The 19,438-nt window shown below is 44.0% G+C and overlaps 4 protein-coding genes across 8 annotated transcripts; 3 read left to right on the top strand and 1 right to left on the bottom strand.

Annotated features, from left to right (window-relative positions):
• Positions 1-64: 64 nt before the first annotated feature.
• Positions 65-16,077, top strand: coq4 (coenzyme Q4 homolog (S. cerevisiae)). 4 transcript variants are annotated; one of them, XR_002169172.1, is made up of 8 exons: positions 65-178; positions 753-896; positions 2,056-2,152; positions 2,240-2,342; positions 2,414-2,543; positions 2,682-2,775; positions 2,869-3,107; positions 14,270-16,077. XR_002169172.1 is itself a non-coding variant. In XM_019877605.1 (8 exons), the coding sequence occupies exons 1-7, from the start codon at positions 112-114 to the stop codon at positions 3,017-3,019; spliced, it is 786 nt and encodes a 261-aa protein (XP_019733164.1). In that variant the 5' UTR covers positions 65-111; the 3' UTR covers positions 3,020-3,068; positions 4,997-5,248. The 4 variants fall into 4 exon arrangements, 3 of the variants coding, with proteins under 3 accessions (XP_019733164.1, XP_019733165.1, XP_019733163.1); XM_019877605.1 differs by lacking the exon at positions 14,270-16,077 and adding an exon at positions 4,997-5,248 and having other exon boundaries at positions 2,869-3,068; XM_019877606.1 differs by lacking the exon at positions 14,270-16,077 and adding an exon at positions 4,994-5,248 and having other exon boundaries at positions 2,869-3,068.
• Positions 4,218-8,828, bottom strand: bspry (B-box and SPRY domain containing). Of its 2 annotated transcripts, XM_019877600.1 has the most exons (6): positions 8,075-8,818; positions 6,876-6,974; positions 6,058-6,288; positions 5,944-5,969; positions 5,372-5,496; positions 4,218-4,779 (listed from the first exon to the last, which is right to left on the bottom strand). In XM_019877600.1, the coding sequence occupies exons 1-6, from the start codon at positions 8,564-8,566 to the stop codon at positions 4,244-4,246; spliced, it is 1,509 nt and encodes a 502-aa protein (XP_019733159.1). In that variant the 5' UTR covers positions 8,567-8,818; the 3' UTR covers positions 4,218-4,243. The 2 variants fall into 2 exon arrangements, with proteins under 2 accessions (XP_019733159.1, XP_019733161.1); XM_019877602.1 differs by lacking the exon at positions 6,876-6,974 and having other exon boundaries at positions 8,075-8,828.
• On the top strand, positions 10,224-15,958 carry zmynd19 (zinc finger, MYND-type containing 19). The gene is made up of 6 exons (XM_019877607.1): positions 10,224-10,455; positions 12,034-12,093; positions 12,169-12,275; positions 12,431-12,571; positions 12,941-13,121; positions 13,709-15,958. The coding sequence occupies exons 1-6, from the start codon at positions 10,405-10,407 to the stop codon at positions 13,850-13,852; spliced, it is 684 nt and encodes a 227-aa protein (XP_019733166.1). The 5' UTR covers positions 10,224-10,404; the 3' UTR covers positions 13,853-15,958.
• A 394-nt stretch (positions 16,078-16,471) lies between the features above and the next one.
• Positions 16,472-18,820, top strand: tmem141 (transmembrane protein 141). The gene is made up of 5 exons (XM_019877591.1): positions 16,472-16,634; positions 16,772-16,838; positions 17,403-17,486; positions 17,559-17,669; positions 17,876-18,820. Exons 1-5 carry the CDS (start codon positions 16,581-16,583, stop codon positions 17,935-17,937), a joined length of 378 nt encoding a protein of 125 aa, XP_019733150.1. The 5' UTR covers positions 16,472-16,580; the 3' UTR covers positions 17,938-18,820.
• The last annotated feature ends 618 nt before the right edge of the window (positions 18,821-19,438 follow it).

Below are 19,438 nucleotides of genomic sequence, written 5' to 3'. Positions count from 1 at the left end.
ATGCCAACATAGTAACCCGCAAACAGGTAAGACGAAAGTGCGGCTGCAGTAGACACTGCTGTACGTAAAAATCTAGTCGACCACGCATGCGTATTATCGAACGTCCAAATAATGTTTCGGCGAGTGGCTCGACAGCTTCCACGACTGGGTAACAGGCACTCCACGGTGATCGCGAACGGTATGAATTTCCACCGCTGACGTGCTCGAGTATGATGGGAAAGGTTGTGACGTTCAGCGTTTTGAAAAATGATTGAAAACGAGAATGACTATTCCGGTGTAAATGACACGGTGGAGGTCGAATTCCTGCTAACATTGAGGGAGGGCAGTGGCTGGTGGAGATAGTCGAAATGAGATGGTTTTATGTTGCAGCCGCGTTGAAGTAAACCTTTCTATCCTCTTTTATTAATTTATTTGAAATACTGTACAAACAGCCTCGCCGGTTTTAGATGGAACTGTAACTGGAGACACGTTGCGGTTTTTTTGTTGATTGATTTTGTACAACTCGTGTCCGCTTATGTGTCATTTGTACTAAATGTGAACATATCTTGTTTGGTGGATGTGCAATTGGTGAAAATTAGCTTCAAAATTTTTCCCGTTGGACAAATAAATTAATTTCTTTAAAATATCTGCCGTGCAGCTGGGACTTGGTCTGTGAACTGGGATATAAATCAGGGAACACGCAGATTTTTTTCTCTTTGCAGTAATGATGTTGGTGTGAGATTGCTCATCCTGCCCCTTTTTTGGCTCTGCAGCGTGTGTGAATCGCAGGGGCAAGGTGACAGATAGTCGATACCATGAAGAACTTTATCCTGGACACATCCCCACCTCTCCGATTCAGAAGACCTTGCTGGCAGTGGGCTCGGGGATCGCCGCACTGCAGGACCCCTACAGGCACGGTGAGAACAGTTGATCAGGACAGTACCTGGGCTTTCTATTTTCCCTTTACTTTGCATATGAAGTCGAGAAAGAAGAGTAGGTGCTGCCCACACACACACATAAGTCAACCTGATAGTTTTGTCAAGGAAAAGCAACGGTTTTAGGCACCAGGTGTCTGATTTTGTCCGCTTCTTCAGTTTCATTTCATCTTAAGAGACTTTTGTGCAAAGGAACATCTGTGATTATCCCAGACCTCATCAGCTTTCATTTCATCATATTGTGTTTTGTTTGTCAGTTAGATTTTCGTTTCCACAAAACGGGTTCTGCTCTGGCCAACATTGTGGTTAGTCCGTCTGGATTACTGTTCCGAGATACCAGGCTTGAATCTTGGCTTTGGCCATTTGGTGATTGAATTTCATTCACAGCCACATCGCCATGGTTGTTTGTGTTTACTTGCCTGGCGACCAATCCAGAGTGGACCACCCAAAGTCAGCTGATGTCCTCAATGACTTCATCTATTGAGGACAAGTGGTATAGAAGGTAGTGGGGATGAATGGCCATCTCCTCTGGTGGTGGAGACCAAACGCATAAGGATTTGCCATTGTAAATATTGAACCAATTTAACCAGATTATCAGTGTGGTGTACAATTTATGCAGATTTGACATTTGATTCGGTTTCGTTATTTAACTATGAAGAGAATTAAGAGTTGATCAGTGAGCCATTGGCAGTCTCAGCTTGGCCCGTTGAACTGCTTCATACCGAAGGTGAAACACAAGCCAATCAGATAGTTAAGATTCCATTGAATGGAGTTTACGATCTAACCTGAGGTAAACATTTCTGGGTTAGAGGTTGGATGATAAAGATACAGGAGTTGATAAATGTCTGGCAGACCTCCAGATACAAGATTGATGGCACAAGCTATCCTGACAACATCCGTAAATGCTAGGATGATTCTACTTGAAGGAAATTCACGACATCAGCACTCGCATCCATTTTTTGAGCATGTTAAGGAGTAAAAAAAAAAATCACTCAACACACCCCTTGCCACACGATAAGCACTCAGGATTGCATTTTGTCGACATTATTCGCAAGGCGGTCCAGACTCAAAAAATCGGCCCGATTATCAGTATGTGCGTAAATCTCTTAAAAAAAAAAAAAAAAAAAACTGTCTCCCACAGACATGGTCGCAGTGCTCGGAGAAACGACGGGCCATCCGGCCTTGCTAAACCTCAGGGACCGCATGAGAAACGACCCCGAGGGATACAGAATTCTCACGTGAGTCGCCACAGGAACATCATCCAAAAAGTCTTCATCCGGCGGCCCCAGGAAAGAATTTTTGGTTTTGTCGTTGCTAAACTGTAGGGAGAGACCCAAGATCCGCCTGTCCACACTTGATTTGGAAAAGATGGCCTCCTTACCCGAGGGATCTTTTGGTCGGGAATACATCCGCTTCCTGGAAGACAATGTGAGTTCATTTTCAGTTGAACTGACCGACAGCGTCTTGACACGTTTTTTTTTTTTTTCTTGGATTCTAAGCACGTGACGCCCGACTCGCGGGCCCACGTGAAGTTCGTGGACAACGAGGAGCTGTCCTACGTCATGCAGAGATACCGAGAGGTCCACGACCTGTTGCACACCTTACTGGGAATGCCCACCAACATGCTCGGTGAGCAGGGACCTCATGTCGTTTTTCTCTCTTCATTGCCATGAAATTTAGTTACCATGTTAGCGCACGCGGACAAACAAATTTCCACACCGCACAAAAAAATCAAATCAATCAATCAATCAATCAAACTATCCCCAGGTGAAGTTGCTGTGAAATGGTTCGAAGCCGCTCAGACCGGGCTCCCCATGTGTGCCCTTGGAGCTCTGTTGGGCCCGCTTCGGCTCAACGCCAGGTTCAGTTTTGTCATTCATTGTCCGTTGTCCATTTATTAACACAACGCCCTGGTTGATTTGTCACATGGTTTCCTTTTACAACCTCTCCCCAGAAGTCTCCAGTCGCTGGTCACGTCTTTGGGCCCGTGGGCGGTGCGAAATGGCCTGCAGGCTCGTTGTGTTCTGTGCGTCTTCTACGAGAGGCGATGGGAGCAGAGCCTGGACGATCTGAGAAGAGAACTCAACATCCAGCCACCCCCATAAATGCTCACTGAGCATTCCTTAACGCGTAGAAACACTTGATGGACTTCAGGTGGGGAGTTGTGTGTGTGTGTTTGTGTATGTGTGTGTGGTTGAGATTTTAACAAATATTTTTGTATCAAAGGAAATTAAATCAAAGCCTCACTGTTTTTTATGACAGTAAATGATTTTCCTGCGCCTTTATTTTGCCTTTATTGATTGACAATACTGACCCCTTGTGGCTGTTTGCATCAGTCTCTGAGAAAATGCCTTTTATCGGAAAATGGTTCCCAAAAAAAGACGTTATTCTTCATGTATCAAAATTGTAATTTCAAACACTTTCCAGGTTCCTCAGTAGAATGTCTGTTCAATTTTTTTGGTGACATATTTCAACTTTTTGTCTTGCTGAAAGTCACTCGTTTGAAACGGTAGCCCCGGTCTCATGCAAATGAGCCACTGCTCATTTATTAAATAACGTTCCATAACAATGGGGTGAAAGATTTACTTGGTTACTTCATTTCACACTTGGGCAGGTACTCCAGAGGCGCAGCGATTTGGAAACAAGATCTTTAAAATTACATTTCCCATATGACGCATTTAAGAAATATCTTGATTTGCTCTATCAATGTGATAGTTTTATATTGTTAATATATTACCATGATTGAAATGGACTACGAAAGGGAGGTTGTATGACTACTGCAGACCAGAAAGACGGCAATCATTCATTTACCCAAAACACGAAATAAACAATTACATTTTTGTGTAAACAGCATTGGCATTGGGTAGATTACAATTTTTATTTTATTTTATTTTTTTATAAAAGCATCATTAAAGTCAGATATCTGACAATATAGTACCGTAAGATCTGTAATTAAAGCCTACTCTTCAATCTCAAACTACGATAATGGTAATCCTTCGCATATTCGCGATAAATACCGTGCTCCCTGATTTCACATTTTTCATGTTAAAGGGGAAGTCAACCCCAAAATGTTCTTTGCAATAGCATGTTCTATGCACCTCCAGTAGTCTAAACAGGGCATTCTGTTTCATTTTGTGTTTGTGTGATATGAGTTAAGCAGCCAAATCCATCTGTTTTCTGGCGCTGAGTCATGATTGGTTGTTTCCTGAGTTACAAGCAACTGTGGTGTCATTTTCAGTCGACAGCAAGAGGCAAAATGGAACCGGCGAATAGAACATATTGAAAACAATATTTTAGGATTGACTTCACCTTGAAGTAGTTTGACAGTTTCAGTGTAATATGGTTATACTTTGGTCAGTCACGGCAAACGCCGGCAGCAAAGGGGCGCTGAAGTTAGGCGTAACACAGTGCAAGACAGCAGCGGACTCAGGTTCGTAAAACAGCAGGGTGTGACTGAGCCAGTCCAGCAGGACGCCCACCCTTTGGGGTCTCGTCGCCAGCCGGAGCAGCACCTTCTCGCCTGCGTGCCAGAAAGAGTACTCGCCGTCGTAGTGGGACAGCACCCACGATTGGTCATTGTGTCCCAGCCGGGCCATGTCCCCGGAGCCTTTGCGCTGGAGCCCAACGTAGCAGACGCCCACCTTGAAGGCGGCGCTGTGGCCCACATCCACCACCCAGCTGTGAGTGCCGGAGGACAAAGACAGGGAGCCCAGGGCATTGGGCCAGCAGTCGAAGCGCGCCGGGTCGTAAGGCGGCGGCTGGGGGGGCTTCTTGTGGAGGAAGGTCAGAGTGCAGCGGTCGTCGGAGAGCAGCAGGAGGGGATTAGCGGTGCGTTCGTCAAACTTTAAAGAGGGCAAACCGTGAGCTGCAAACACAAGGATGGGATGTTACGAGAGAGCCAATCTTGTTCTAGAATGGACAAAGGGCCACGCGCTAGGACTCAAATAGAAAATGGGACATGCTACATGACTGCAAAAAAATTACCGGTAAATGGAACCAAGATTGCATATATCAAATCAAGGCGAAGATTTCATCTTATTCTGCGAGTTTGTCATGATTCTGTTCTTGTGTGTCTCCAGCAGGTGGCAGAGGAGGACCTTCCCTCCAGCGGGCACACCTGCCGCCAACATTAATCAGCCAACTATTTAAGGACTTCCAAGTTGTCATGGATCTGTCGGATGGTTCATCCGGCTAACGGCTCTGCCAACAAGTAGTGAATTCTTCCAGACGTTTCATGCTGCCTTATAGTTTTTAATCATTTGTCACGTTTTTCTCTATTTTTTGTTGTCAATAAACCTTTTTGTCAATGACAATTTGGATCTTCAAAAACTTTTCGGGGCATGGATTCTCTCTCATTTTTCTATTGCTTATCCTCATTTGGGATGCAGGTCAGCGGGAGCCGAGGCGGGACCATCGTAAACCAAGGACCTCCTGTATGGATAATGCACACGACTGACCTTTTGGCCTGTGCAGCATGGCAGTGGCCCACATTCCCCTCAGCAGCTGGCTATCGCTGCAGCCCGGCCTCATGTTGAGTTGCTCCGTATCGCACGGCTGGCCCACTCCCTCAGCCTCCTCCACTCTACAGGAAGAAGGCACATTGACTTTATCTGATGCATTTTTACCACCAATCAGGTATGGCAGCGCAATGACTTAACTGACATCCAACACAATAGCTGTGTCAAAGAAAAAAACAACGAGAACGCTGACCAAACAATGCTAATCCTATGTGGTGGGCGACACTATTCCACTCCAGTCCCATAGGTGGCAGTAGTACAACAGCCACGCAACAAACATTTTGTGCAAAAAGTCCCATCTGCTGGAATAGCTGGGTCATTGTTCTAATTGGTTCAAATGCAGTGGTCCCCAACTATTGTAGACGGAATGATTTTATATTTGAGAGGAACATATACCGGCATGTCACAATTGTGAAGATAGGTCCGCGCCATCTAGTGCAATTGCATTACATCTCATTAGGATGGTGAAAATGTATCGAATATAAAAAGAAAGTCATGTTACCCTGCCTTACCTTTCGGCAATCTCCTGAATGCCCGTCTATAAGTGAAGACAGAGATAAAGCACATCTTAAATTACTTTTTAATACCTTTATCAAAAACAAAACCATGTAGACTACGCCTCTCACCGCCAGTTGTGCATCCGGAGAGTGCGTTAGCGTGTGCACCAAGCGGGAGCGTGTTTGTGACAGGCTGACCATGGCTTGGCCCCAGTGAGCCCTCTGGGTGAGGAGGCACTGCTCGACGCGCTCCTCCTCACGTTGGACCTCCTCCAGGAGGCGCTGCTCTTCTTCCTCGAGGGCCTCGCGTGCCGCACTGACCCGGGCCACCACTCGCTCCCGAGCCATGCTCGCTGCCACCTATACCAATAACGAGCATGAACAAGGAGCTCTGAAGTAGTCATTGTCCTCAATGACATGGTGTGTATGGGTTTGGAGTGAAACAATCAAGATGCAACCGATTTCCTAGCTAGCTGATTAGTTAGCTGACTAGCTAACTAATCAACATACTCAGTCCTAACAAATTTATGCCAGCCCCAGCTAACTAACCTGACAGTCTTTACTATGTAACTAATCAGCCAGCCCTGAATGACGAACTGACTAATGATTCTTAACTCGATAACTAATCATCCACTCACTAGCTAGCGAACTAAATGAAGACAATAACTCCTGCCTCTTTCATTTGTTTTCAGAATTGTGCTTATAGACTAATGATTCTTAACTCGATAACTAATCATCCACTCGCTAGCTAACTAAATGAAGACAATAACTCCTGCCTCTTCATTTGTTTTCAGAATTGTGCATATAGTAAGTAGTTTTATGCAACCGATTATTTTGGAACACAAAAGATTATTATTATTTTGCAACCGATTATTTTGGAACACAAAAGATTATTATTTTTATTTATTTTTTTTGTGGAATTGGGTGAATTTTTCTGCGTCTCCCACCTGAAGCTTTTGCTCCTTGGCTGTGAGCGTGCGCTCGATGAACCTTTCCATTCTCAGCGCCTGCAGCTGCATTTTCTCACACACATCCACCAGGTGATTCTGGTTTGGATGGAGGGAGTGGGAGGGGGAAAAAAAAAAGAATGAGCTGGAAGGTGCAAATCCAACGAGAAAATCCTGTCTCTGCAGAGGAATTAGATGGGGATGATAATAAAGAAAAACCTGATAGACATGTCACACACCCTTACAGGGATTTAGATGTTGAGTTATTGGTGCTGTCAGATGTATAAACAAATTCCACACAATCCACTGCTGGCCCCTTGGCTTGGTATGTGCTCACAGCCAGTGTCCACATCGTTTGACATTAAGTGTACAAAAGCATTGCAACAACCAATGCAAAGCCACGCCCCTCACAGATATGTGTGCAAGTATTGTTCGTTAGAAATAAAGACTTATACTTTACTTTGTATGGTTCATATATGATTGAAAATATTTTAGCTTTCACATCTTCAAAATCACACCACGGTTTTCAACCGATTAGCACGTTGGCCTCACAGGGTTCGATTCCGGCTCCGGCCTTCCTGTGTGGAGTTTGCATGTAGTCCAGTTTCCTCCCACATTCCAAAAACATGCATGGCAGGTTAATGGAACACTCTAAATTGTCCCTAAAAGCTGATAGTTGCTTCTTCCACTAGTTATACAAAAGATTTTAAATATTGATTCGGATTTAAATCCACTGAACTGAAATGTATTTTTGCAAAATTTTTGTCATTACCTCATATTTGTAAATTTTGCTCTTTTGTTACTTAACCGTTTACTCGTATTTTCCATGTAAACTCAAACTAATCCAGGTTTACAATATGGGAAGGAGATGAGGTTACCCCCCCCCCCCCGAACCCCGCCCTTCTCTGTTAGATAGCCGCCCAACTGCTCCCCACTGCCCCTCCCACCACCTCTCTTTGCATGCCACTGCTCGAAGTGTTTTTCATACAAATTACAGTATTTCATGAAAATATTACAAACAACGGACAAGTCTGCACAACGCAGTAAGAACAGCTCAATCTACAATAGACTTTTAAAATTTGTTTAGTCATTTATTTATTTGTGTGTGTGTGTGTGTGGCCTTTTTACACATTTTTTAAAACTACAACATGCACTTAAAATTGTCGAAGATGCAGGAGAAACAGACGACTAAGACTCACCCGGACTGCAGTGACTCTGTCGGCCAAGGGGGTCACGGAGTGTCCATGGCAGGAGCCAACTATGGCGCAGTGGGAGCAAATCAGCTTCAACTCGGTCCCACAGAACCAGTCCAGCTCGGACTCGTGCTCCACGCACGTCTCGCTCTCCCCGGAGAAGATCCCGGACTCATTGTCGGAGGTGGTGGCCATGACAGCGGTCAGAGCAGGTGCCTTCGCCCCGCCGCCTGGCTTGTTCCCAGCGGCTACGGAGGAGGAGGTGTCCCCCCCGAGCGCAGCGAAGATGGGCTGCTCCGCGGGGCTCATCGCCTCGCTTTTTACCGCCGGGGAAGTTTCCTCGCCGTCCTTCGGTGAGGTGAAATCCGTGAGCTCCTCAGTCATCATGACAGCAGGTGCGCAAGCGGGACGCGGCTGAGTCTGCGCTGTAGCGCAGGTATAACAGGTGAGCGCTACCCGGAAGTAGTGAGACGTGTCAGCGCTGTTGTGTTTGTACATCTTAAAGTCCAAGCTGTAAATAATTAAATAAACGAGTAATATTCTAATTTTTATCAATTGGTTGGGGACCAAAGCATCAGGTTGTGCATTTTAGCCCCTGACACCTGTTTTCACCAATCGACACGAAACTGGGTAGAAATGTCCCTTGTAACAGGACTCAGCAAAAAGTCTCGAGACATGTCCCAAATTGATCAGGAAGTCGAACTTGAGGGTTTAAAGTTTCTGCCCCGTCTGGCTATCCTTTATGCCGACCTGGGGTCTGTAAGACAGACAGATGGATACACTCTTCATGGAGCTCCGCTCTTCACAGAGGATAATAAATATATGACTGTGAGGATAGTTATATTATCATATTTAGTGTTGCACTTTTGGATTAAGATTAAGAACCAAATTAAAGTCTAAAACTAGGTGGTTCTTTAAAAAAAATACAAAACATGTAGTTATTCTATTTTATGTTTAGTTTGACAGTAAACTTAATGAGAGATTGGCCTCAACAATTTGAATCGTATTTTTAAAAGAATTTTTCATTATTTGCCAAAGTTCTGCTTATGATGAAGTCAGTTGCGTTCACTACCGTCATACAAACGCTTGTGTCTCGAGTTTGTGCTAGCAAGTCAAAGCCCAAAACGATGCCTCGTACCTAAAAAAACAACGAACCACTGGACTCTCTTTATTTTGGATCAGACAGCTTCATCTTTCCCGAACGTTACACCAGTAGGCCTATCTGTTTACCAACATTTGCTCTGTGTTAAATAATTGTAAGCAACGTCTCGTAAGTGTGTTCAGGGATAAGTAGTAAAAGCACACCTCAGTAACAGCCTGTTTTGCAACAGTGCATGTGCATCACTCCAGTGGAGGAAGACAAAATATTCACTCTTATGCTTTAATGACAACCTTTCTCTCGCTATCATTTTTCACCCTCAAAACACCTTTTGTGAAAGTTGGGTACTTTTCGGTGAGCCCCCCCCCCCCTTCCTACCGGCGCATCTGTGTGTAACTGGATATGAGTGATTGACAGGCTAGTTCTGGGATAGAATTTCCAAATGTTTCACTGTGTGACATTGTATTACCAATAAAGGGAACTGTTTCACAAGGTAGTCTGATCGTCAAGACTCAAGCAGTTTTTGATTTGGTCACTTTTAAAACACAGTGTGGTAGATAATTGTATTTTTGTTTTGTTTTTACATTTTTTTTGTTTGTTTAGTGGTGTTCCGTGAGATTTCCCCAACAGTCAAATATGTATCTTGACTCAATAGAGGTTCGAAAACACTGCAGTACAGTACAGCTCTTGCTGACAGGACATGAAGGCAGAACTATATGCACCACCAAAAACTTGCGTCAATGCTGCTTGTGAAGCCAAATGTCATGCATCGTGACGTCACTTTTGGATTTTTAGCGTTAACGTTCACAATTAATAAAGTAATTAATTTCAAAAATGACTTGAAGTGATTGACAAATCGCACTCAGTTTGTCACCAGTTATTCGTGAAAACGGATGTGACCGGTCACGAGAGTGATGACGTAATACAAGGAAGAGGCGGTTTTCAGCCATAAATCGGTGCCCATTGGGTATAAAGCCGGAAACGAATGTTTTGACAAAACATAACGGTCGTTTTGATTGGCCAGTCAGACAAGAATCTGCCTGTCGCCCCGCCTCACTTTCGGAGCTCGTCCTCCTTCCCTGCGCCAACTGCCAGCGGTGTCACCGAGGCCGGGTTGCCGCCGGAGAGTGTCCGAGCCTCTTAACCCGAACGGTATCGTAACGGGGCTTTAGGGGGCCGCCTCCCCCAGCTGACGACGGTTAATACCGGTTTGGATCCCACGCCTCGCTCTTTCCCGATGTCGGACTTCAAGTTGGGGATCGTACGGCTCGGCCGTGTGGCCGGGAAGGTGAGCAGCCATCCTGGAGTTGCCATGTGCGGCCGGGGGAGGGCCCGCGGGAGCTCAGAAGGAGCCCAAATTTACCGTTTGGGGGTTCTTATCAAGGTTTGGTAAAAGTCGCCGATTAATGATGTTTAAATGTTAACAATTTAGCCTCGTTTCAACGCATTTAGCGAAAGCGGCGGCGGGTCGCCTTTGCCAGTGTCGCTGCCAGCTCCACCACGCAGTCTCGCGGTAAGATGCTAACGCTAACTAGCATTAGCAGAGGCTGTCGGCGTTTTCGCTGTTATTTAATTATTGTCGCTAAAATGGCTTATTTCCCTCGCAGCGATTTTGCCGCGCCGCAGTTGTCGAGGCAAACGCCTTATTGTTCTCCTCCGCGAGTCATATTAATGACACGACGACAAGCAACCGAGCGAGCGTGGCCACGCTAGCACAGACATTTGGATTTTAAGACGAGGAAGCCATTGCCCAGACGCCGTCTTAAATCTTGGCTCCCGCTCATACATAAATCCGTGTAAATGAGGAAAATTCACCCCCCTTGCCCATAAATTCTCCCCAAATTATAAATTGCTTTTCTAGTCAACAGATGCGTGGTAGTCATGAGGCACGTTTGGGGTGGAACGTTGTTGTTGAGCCGGCTGGCGGGCATCATAGTGGACACTTGGGCTGTCACATCGCGTGTTTCCACCCGTGTTTCATGCGGATGACGCTGTGCTTCCAACATTCGGCTTGCCCGGGGAGGACGGGGGGGTCTCGGGTACATATCACATGGAATCCCCCCTACGCACGCACACACATTAACTTAAGACACCCTGTGAGGGGATGGAACGTGACTAGCAGTTTGTGGACGTGGACACGTGAATCTAAAATTTGTTTGAAAAGGCACTGTCAGAAAAATATTTAACAATGTATACAACTGTCAATATTGTTAGAAATGAATGGGCCAATAGAAAAGCATGAATGTGGATTTTAATGTGACTATGCTTATCTGCTCAACAACTTTATTCATAGATAACTTAAAAAAAATCCACCAGATCTGAAACAAAGTGCTGTTAGTAAATAAAACTGAACAGTAAACGCAATTAATAAATAGGGATAGACTGATCATCGGCCGGGCCATTTATCTAAAATGCAGAATATAGGCATCAGCCTGAAAAAAGGAAGACAGCTGATAAGAGATCAATTCAAATATAATTTCTGGCAGCCTTGAACACATCTGTTCACTTTATAAAAGATGCATCCTTTGCTTTTGTGTCAAATTAAAAAAAGGATAAGGGAACATTTTACATTTCAGTTATTATGAAATTTGAAGAATTTTGACATCCAATATTTTCCCTTTTACTAAAAATTAATATTGACTCCACATGTCATTCATTGGCTTAGCAACTCGCAGTTTCACCGGAAAGCTCCTGATCCAAGTTTAGGCACTTGTGTTCTTTTATAGGGGGGGGGGTATACTCATTCTTCAACTGGTGAATCCGTAACAGTTAAACTTTGTCTTTTTGCCCTGTGCCTAATAAATTGTCCAATGTGTCTTATTTTGGGCTGGAATGCAACCTCATTTGTATATTATTGAACTTTCAGACAAAATACACACTGATTGATGAGCAGGACATCCCTCTTGTGGAAAACTATGCCTTTGAGGTAAGGACAGACACCGTAGCCCCCTCCCCCACAAGTCTTTGTCCACCTGGCGTTAAAGTGTGTATGTCTTACCAGGCACGCATGGAGGTTGATGCAGACGGTAATGGCGCGAAGATCTTTGCCTACGCTTTCGATATTGGCAAGGGTCGCTGGGCGGGAAGGCCGCTGCACGAGCTTCTCTGGTCAGTCTTTCGTTGTTCTGGCAATTGCCTGTCGGTTAAGATGGAAACTGATCCTTCCTTTGTCTCGTCAATTAAGTTATTAACCACCGTTTGGATGACACACCTATTTTTTTTTTTTTTTTTAAACCGTGTCACTCCTTGTCTGGTTTCATCAGGGAGAAGCACCGAGGAGGCATCGCCCCAAGTTTCCAAGTCATTCACATCAACTCTGTGACGGTTGACAACAGGCTAGACAATCTGCGACTGGTCCCCGTGGGCTGGAGTCCCAAACCGGAAGAGATTTCCAGCAAGCAAAGGCAAGGCTGAGAAGTTAAGATTGGGGGCAGCTGGGATCTGCAAATGACGCTTTGGTGTTTTGTCATCATGCAGTGAGTCATCGGTTAATTTAAGATGATTTTTTTTTTTTTTTTTGGGGGGGTGAGACAACTGGGATACACCCTGGACTGGTCACCAGCCAGTTGCAGGGCATGATAGACGACCATTCACTCACATTCATCACCCATTGACAATTTAGTCTTCAATGAAACTAAAGTGACCTTTACCCACTGCTCCCCCGATCCATTAATGCTTCGTGGGCCATTTGATATCACCACACACCATCTGCGTGTCGCGTCTTTTGAGACATATTTTTGTCAGACATTTTATTCTCTCTCCTCCACCCCCAGGGAGCAGTCACTGTACTGGCTGGCCATCCAGCAGGTTCCGGCAGACCCGGTGGAGGAGCAGTACCTGGAGCTGAGTCGCACACGCTACTACAACGCCAATGGCGAGCTGGTGGAGGAAGAGGAGTGCTCGTGCACGTACTACGAGTGCCATTACCCGCCTTGTTCGCTCATCGAGCGGCGGGTGAGTCGTCGACTGTGAAGAAAATGTGCACTGCGTTCCAAATTAGTAGTCTTTGGTTCACTTTCCAATTCGATGCAATTTCAAATCACAATTTGCTAGGCTGATATGGAGCAAAAAAAAAAAAATCTTCTGTAAGGCTAAGTCCCCTCCAAATCCCGTTTCGTTATTCGTATTGACGGTCGAAAAATGATTGCTGAATCATTACTTTTTGCTCAATTCCAAAAATCACAGTCATCATTCAAATGAAAAATTGATTTTGATTATTTGAAAACTATCTATTGAACCAGAAAGAGCACAATGGTGTCTTTTGCCCGGTGCTTCTCTCTCTGTACACATTTTTTTCTTTTTAGTTTAAAATGGCTTATCTTAACCAGGATCCCTCTCTGGAACGTGGCCAAAAGTAGCACTCGGGGGTCGGTTTTGTGCCGGTCGGTGCCGTAAATCTTTGTTGGCTGAAGCCAGCTTCATCCTGGCTTCGGTTTATAGCTCGACACAAATGGCCAGCCTTTATTTATTTATTTATTTATTTATTTATTGGGTTTGTTTCTGCACAGAATGTTTTCCAACCCGTTGCCTTTCTTCCACAGCTCCGGGAGTTCAACATCTGCGGCCGCTGTCAGGTGGCTCGCTACTGTGGCTCGCAGTGCCAGCAGAGAGACTGGCCCGCCCACAAGAAGCAGTGTCGGGAGCGCAAGCGGGCACTGGCCCTGGAGTCGGAACCGGAGCGGTGATCGGCAAAAAGGGAACGGGAGGGGCGGGGGGGGAGGAATACAGCGTTTTGATATTCGGGTTGAGGGCGTGGGGAAGGCGAGAGACTGAAACCACAGAGACAATGGCGCTCGCCTCACTGGTGGATTGGAAGTAGGCGATTAATAGACATCGGCATACACTTCCACAACCGTATAATTCCCCTTGCTTCTCACATGGACGACAGGGAAAGTTTTTTTGTTTTTGTTTGTGTTTTTGGGGGGTTGGTGACACCCTCTGAGCTCGACCTGCTGCTGCTAATCGTTTCGCACGCGAGAGGTAACGACTTGTCATGCCGACAAACTGGATCACGCTCGGATACGGACGCCATCTTCTGTTCGGATTGGATCACACTAACAGTATTTTGTGCGCGTGCGTTGTATGTTCTGCCAAGGACTCAGTGTGTGTGTGTGTGTGTGTGTGTCTGTGTGCGCCCGCGCGCGCACATATCTTCCAAAAGGGGCCATATTCCAATTTAATTTTATATTCAGTCTAATTAGACATTTTCACTGTTTTGTAATAAAGTAGCTGCCGAATTGTGGCTTTTATTTTCATCATTTGTTTTTGCAGACAGCGGTACAAATTTCAACCATTGAACTCACCTTTGTGTATCTCTCCACTATTTATGAACATCTCTGTTGAATATTTTTGAAGAATATGTTTGTAAAGCTGGGTGTTCCGAAAAAGTTGACATCTGCGCGTCATAGCATAGTCTTTTTTTCTTTTTTTCCCCCATGTTTTCAGACAACCAGAAAAAAAAAACAAATTTAGCAAACATCAGTCCACTTCCCTTGACTTAAGACTGCACAAGGCAAAAGTTTTAGGAAGCTCACTGGTACTTTTTTATTGATTTAATGACAGTTAAACATGACTTGGCCAATTATGCCGTTAGGCTAGTGATGTGAAGTAAATATTACAATTTCAACGATACGTTCAAACTATCGACTTGAGAACAGATGTTCAGTATGCACTCCTCCTGTGACATGCCACGTCTTCCGTTTTGCGTTCCACTTTTTTTTTGTCTTTAATTTTTGGGGGGTCTAAATCTGCTGTCAGTTAATTTTTTTGTTTGTTTTTTATTGAATTTCCTGTGAATTGCTCACTGCACATTCTGATTCACGAAGGTCTTTTCAATGCTAGTGAATGTCATTGAAGTTAAACGTTTTTGAACATCTTTAAATTCAGATCATTTGAGCGAGAAATGCCTGTTAGTACACCACAAAATGATGTCGGAATTTTTGGAACACCCTCCTTTAAATTTTTTTGTTATTATTAATATATATATTTTTGGGTTATCTGATTAAAAAGACATTTTTTTTCTGTTTATCTGAAACTAGCTTTGTGGAGATTGATGCTTTTCAATGGAAAGTGACCGTTTGGTACTTTTGGCATCGCTAATTAATGACAAGAAAACAATACTCGATTAAAATGATGACGGCACTGTTTTTCATGACTTAAGTCCTTCCATTGGTATTGTTGCGTGTGTATGTGTGTCTGTTTTTTTCGGGGAAGGGGAGGGGGGGGAATTCTATCAATGGAGCTCTATTTATTTAAAGTATTTGTGAAACTTTTTTTTTTGTGGTGGTGATATTTGAAGGCAAACTGAAGTGGACAGACAGTATAGGACGGTTTTCAGCTTTTTCTTTACTTTGAAATCGTGTTAGAGCGAGGCACTACTTAATTGTTTTTTTTTTTCGCACCCCTTCCAGGTTTCCTCCACAAAAAAAAACACTGTTCACTGAAATCTTCCACAACGTTGAAAAACTTGAACCCCCGCCCCTCCTGTTTGCTTTTGGAGATTTTTTTTTTTTTTTTTTTACAAAGTGAACCACCTCCTCGTTTTGTTGTGTGTCGACTTTTTGACTTGCGCCTTCACCCACAATGCACATGCTTAGTATGTCTTCTCTGATGAGTCCAGACACTTGGAGCATGTGTCCCACGTTGACATGCGACTCATTGATTGTGTATTTTGTAAGTGTGCGTGAACGGGTTTTCACCACTGCGTTAAAAGCCCGGTCCCTTGTTAGCGCGTTTGTCCTAGACAGGGTGTGATTTCAACTATCACCCTGCGCTCTTTTTTTTTTTTTTTTGTAGGAAAATGAACATGAATCACTTAGAAATTAAGAGCTACAATATGTGACTACAGTCGGGCGATAACAGTTGCTTTTCCTATGTAAAATGATGCTCAAATAAAAAAAAATGAACAAAATGAGGCTCTTCCAATTATCTGTTTTATTTCTATCCGTTGACATTTTATGGAGCGTTTCACTTGATCAAGTGTGAAATTGAGCGAGCTAATAAATCTTGAGTTATCAGCTTTGTTCTGAAAACCTCTCTGCCCCACTATGATGTCACAGTGGGGCTAATTAACAACCACCCACGGTCTGCCAGGGATGTCCTCTATGTTTTAGATGTCTCCCTCCTCCAACATACCCGATTCAAACAATAGAGACCCAAATATTCTAAAACGTACGACCGATAAAATGTCACATTACCATAATACGACCCATCGTATTTAAAAGCGAAGAAAAGTTAATTTGATGCGCCAAGAGGTGCAGTTCCACCGCCGATCTGTCAGCGTCGCCCTAGTTTTCGCACAACCTCGTACTCTGTTTTGTAAGTCTCCGACGGCATCCGGGTACTGGTAATGTCAACAAAATCCAATGTTACTATCCGTGAAATAGCATTAAAACTCAGATTGTAATATACGAAATGGTCAATCTTGGTCTCACTCGAGTGGACGACGAGCTGGTGGCGAAACACCCGGTGAGCGTTTACAATTTAGCGTGACGTGTTTTGCCTTTTGCATCATTATACACTCACGATAACACTCGTGTGTAATATAAAATATAAATGAAAATATGACATTATCGTCCTTCATTTTAAGTAATTTTGTCTTTCAGGGCTTAGAAAGGTATGCCGCCTGTCAGTCTCACGCCTTCATGAAGGGGACTGGAACCTTTATTCTTGGTGCGTGTTTTTTAATTTATGAATTTTATTGTAATTTTTACTTATTTTACCAACTTGGATTTTTTTTCCATTGCAGTTTTGCACTGTCCTGTTGAAAACCTCCACTAAATAGGAGATAAATAATTTCCAAGATAAATCTAGTAGCTACCACATGAGGACGAAGAACCCTCAGGCATGTGTGTTAGAAGATGTGGACCAAAGTACTGGGTCATACGTATTTGCTCCATCTCTGAGTAATTAATTTTGTGCATTTCATCTTTTTAAGAACACCATTTTGAGCCAAAATACATATATTCTTTCCCAATTGAAAATGAACAGAAATGCCACTCCAGCCCTACGTTGTGCTTACTTTGGCCACCAGTGGGCAGTATAACAAAGACATACAGACAATATAATATTAGTGTTTTTTAGCAGAGGATAAAAAAATGAATCCCTGCAAGTATTGTTCGATTGTCAGAATGTCAGGCTACAGCTTTTACTTGAATCTAAAAAAATCGTTCACTACCCGTGAGCCTGTGCCATGTTATCATAGTTGTTGGATATCATTTTGACCTTCTCTTACAGGTGCTGTTGGCCTTTTTGCTCTGCAGAAGATTCTACAAAAGAGACTTGCTTATCCCTTGCAGTGGAATTTGCTTGTTTCCATCGGTGAGAAGTCAATATGTAACCCCTCACACACCCCCTGCTTTCTAAAAAGTCTCCATCTCTTCTCTCTCTCAGTGGGGTCATCGGTAGGTAGCTACGCTGTGACACGTTGGGAAACGCAGAAATGCTCCGACCTCTGGTTGCTACTTGAAACTGGCAAAGTCCCGGATAGGTTGCAGCCACAAAGTAAGTCCCTGGCTGAAAGTGCTGTACAGTATGTACGTAGGACTGGATTAACAAACAGAGGAGACATTTACTGTTGTGGTACCTTTAGGTACCAGTGATCGAAATGATCGTCATTTCGATGGTTTTGTTGTTGTCGTTTTTTTCTTTTTTTTAAATTTTTGCTTTGATTTGCGAACGCAAACCTTATGTTTATCTTTGTCTTGTAGTGTTGAAAGCAGAGGAACCATCGGGGAGTGGGAAGACAAAATATGGCGATGTGATGGATTAAAATCTTTTAACCCTTTCATGCAGCTTGGAACCTGATAACATGATAAGCTGCCCACTGTAGTAACTGCTGTCCCTGAAAGGGTTAAAACGAACAATGTTATACAGTGGAGCCTGTCTGTTCTGGGAAGCTGGTCTACCTCCCAGTACTGTTTTCACATCGGAAATATAATTTGTCATATTTACGTGCACAAAAAGTGCTTTCTCCCTTTGTACCATCATTAATATGAGGATAAAAAGAGACACTGCAAGTCAGGGTTTTGTGTTGCTCTTTTTTTTTTGGCATCAGATATTAAGCCTATGATCTGGTATTAATTTTTTTTTGGGGGGGGGTGTTGGCTCTGTAATACATTTTAGACAGCAGTGTCACTCAGCGGATGCTCAACCATGAGACTCTGCTGGGATTACCTGTCACATTATTGGGAGGTTGGGTGAAAATGCTTGATTGTATTTATGGACATCACCCTCCGACTTGAGGCATGTTCCTAAATTTGATCAGGTGTGGTGAAAAAAAAAAAGCTCAAATCCGGCCTACCACTTCAAGCTAAACCACCACTTGTACTGCTCCTTCCAACAATAGTGCCTTGCATGATAAGTGAACGCAGTGATCAAAGGTCAAGCTTTAATGCCCCAAGAACATGCTCAATCGCTAATTCTCTGCGCTGGCAATGCAAGCTCACAGCAGTGCCGTGACTAAAACACTGTTTCCAAATCCAAATTAGAAAAAAAAAAAAAGGAAATGTTTCGGCTGTATCTTCAGTGTTATTTATTGCCTCTCGAGTGCAGCTGCGTGTGTGCGCATCCTCCCACTGCAGTTACTCAATGTTATTCCACTGTCACTTTGGCTCGAAAAAAAAAAAAAGAAAAGAAAGCTCAAATGCCCACGATCCCTTCACCCTATTAGCCCATGAGTCTGTGTGCATGGGCATGACAGCAGAAGAGGAAAGCGCGGACAAGTGTCGGGAGTCGAGCCATCTCGCCGTGACCTCCCTTCTCTTTCTGTCACTCACTTTCTTTGGGTTATATAACGGCGGCTCACGCGCTCAGCCAGCCCAATGCAAACCCTATTTACAACATTTCTGCAATACCCAGCTACCACAAGCAGCGTGATGAACAAGGGGGTAGCATGTTCGCCCCTTGCTCTATTTGATCACCACTGCATACGCAGCCCACGGGCTACAATCGATGCTCACCCATTTTATTTGTTGACAAGAATAATCAGCCCATGATTGATTATGTGAAGGCAACTGTTGGTTGTCATCCTTGGGGCATCGCATCCACATTGTTGGACGATTCCAATATGGTCTGATCAGGCAGAAGTGGGCCGGGTTTATATGATAGGGAATTCACTGTTCCAGTATGAGTCACTCTGGGACGTTTGCAAAACAGATGGAAGCGACTGTTCAAGCCCCAACAGGTTGGGACGATACACAGTAACTGATTCGGGAAGGTGGAGAAGAAATATTTTCAGACGGTTCACTCCTTCAAGGTGAATGCAACAGCAA

Source organism: Hippocampus comes, unplaced genomic scaffold (genome assembly GCF_001891065.2).
Source record: "Hippocampus comes isolate QL1 unplaced genomic scaffold, H_comes_QL1_v1.1 scaffold376, whole genome shotgun sequence".
Taxonomy (NCBI): Eukaryota; Metazoa; Chordata; class Actinopteri; order Syngnathiformes; family Syngnathidae; genus Hippocampus; species Hippocampus comes.
This window is presented reverse-complemented; position numbering and strand designations above follow the sequence as displayed.

What these genes read in the sequence shown, in the direction of transcription:
- bspry (XM_019877600.1), bottom strand. Translation starts at nt 8,566, where the DNA reads ATGTACAAACACAACAGCGCTGACACGTCTCACTACTTCCGGGTAGCG. An exon ending in CCAAGGAGCAAAAGCTTCAG is followed by an intron (nt 6,289 to 6,875) that starts GTGGGAGACGCA and finishes TTATTGGTATAG; the next exon opens with GTGGCAGCGAGCATGGCTCG. An exon ending in CTCCGGATGCACAACTGGCG is followed by an intron (nt 5,970 to 6,057) that starts GTGAGAGGCGTA and finishes CTTCACTTATAG; the next exon opens with ACGGGCATTCAGGAGATTGC.
- zmynd19 (XM_019877607.1), top strand. Translation starts at nt 10,405, where the DNA reads ATGTCGGACTTCAAGTTGGGGATCGTACGGCTCGGCCGTGTGGCCGGG. An exon ending in CCGCTGCACGAGCTTCTCTG is followed by an intron (nt 12,276 to 12,430) that starts GTCAGTCTTTCG and finishes TGGTTTCATCAG; the next exon opens with GGAGAAGCACCGAGGAGGCA. An exon ending in GAGATTTCCAGCAAGCAAAG is followed by an intron (nt 12,572 to 12,940) that starts GCAAGGCTGAGA and finishes CTCCACCCCCAG; the next exon opens with GGAGCAGTCACTGTACTGGC.
- tmem141 (XM_019877591.1), top strand. Translation starts at nt 16,581, where the DNA reads ATGGTCAATCTTGGTCTCACTCGAGTGGACGACGAGCTGGTGGCGAAA. An exon ending in AGCTGGTGGCGAAACACCCG is followed by an intron (nt 16,635 to 16,771) that starts GTGAGCGTTTAC and finishes TTTGTCTTTCAG; the next exon opens with GGCTTAGAAAGGTATGCCGC. An exon ending in GAATTTGCTTGTTTCCATCG is followed by an intron (nt 17,487 to 17,558) that starts GTGAGAAGTCAA and finishes TCTCTCTCTCAG; the next exon opens with TGGGGTCATCGGTAGGTAGC.
- coq4 (XM_019877605.1), top strand. Translation starts at nt 112, where the DNA reads ATGTTTCGGCGAGTGGCTCGACAGCTTCCACGACTGGGTAACAGGCAC. An exon ending in CTCCACGGTGATCGCGAACG is followed by an intron (nt 179 to 752) that starts GTATGAATTTCC and finishes TTGGCTCTGCAG; the next exon opens with CGTGTGTGAATCGCAGGGGC. An exon ending in GCAGGACCCCTACAGGCACG is followed by an intron (nt 897 to 2,055) that starts GTGAGAACAGTT and finishes TGTCTCCCACAG; the next exon opens with ACATGGTCGCAGTGCTCGGA.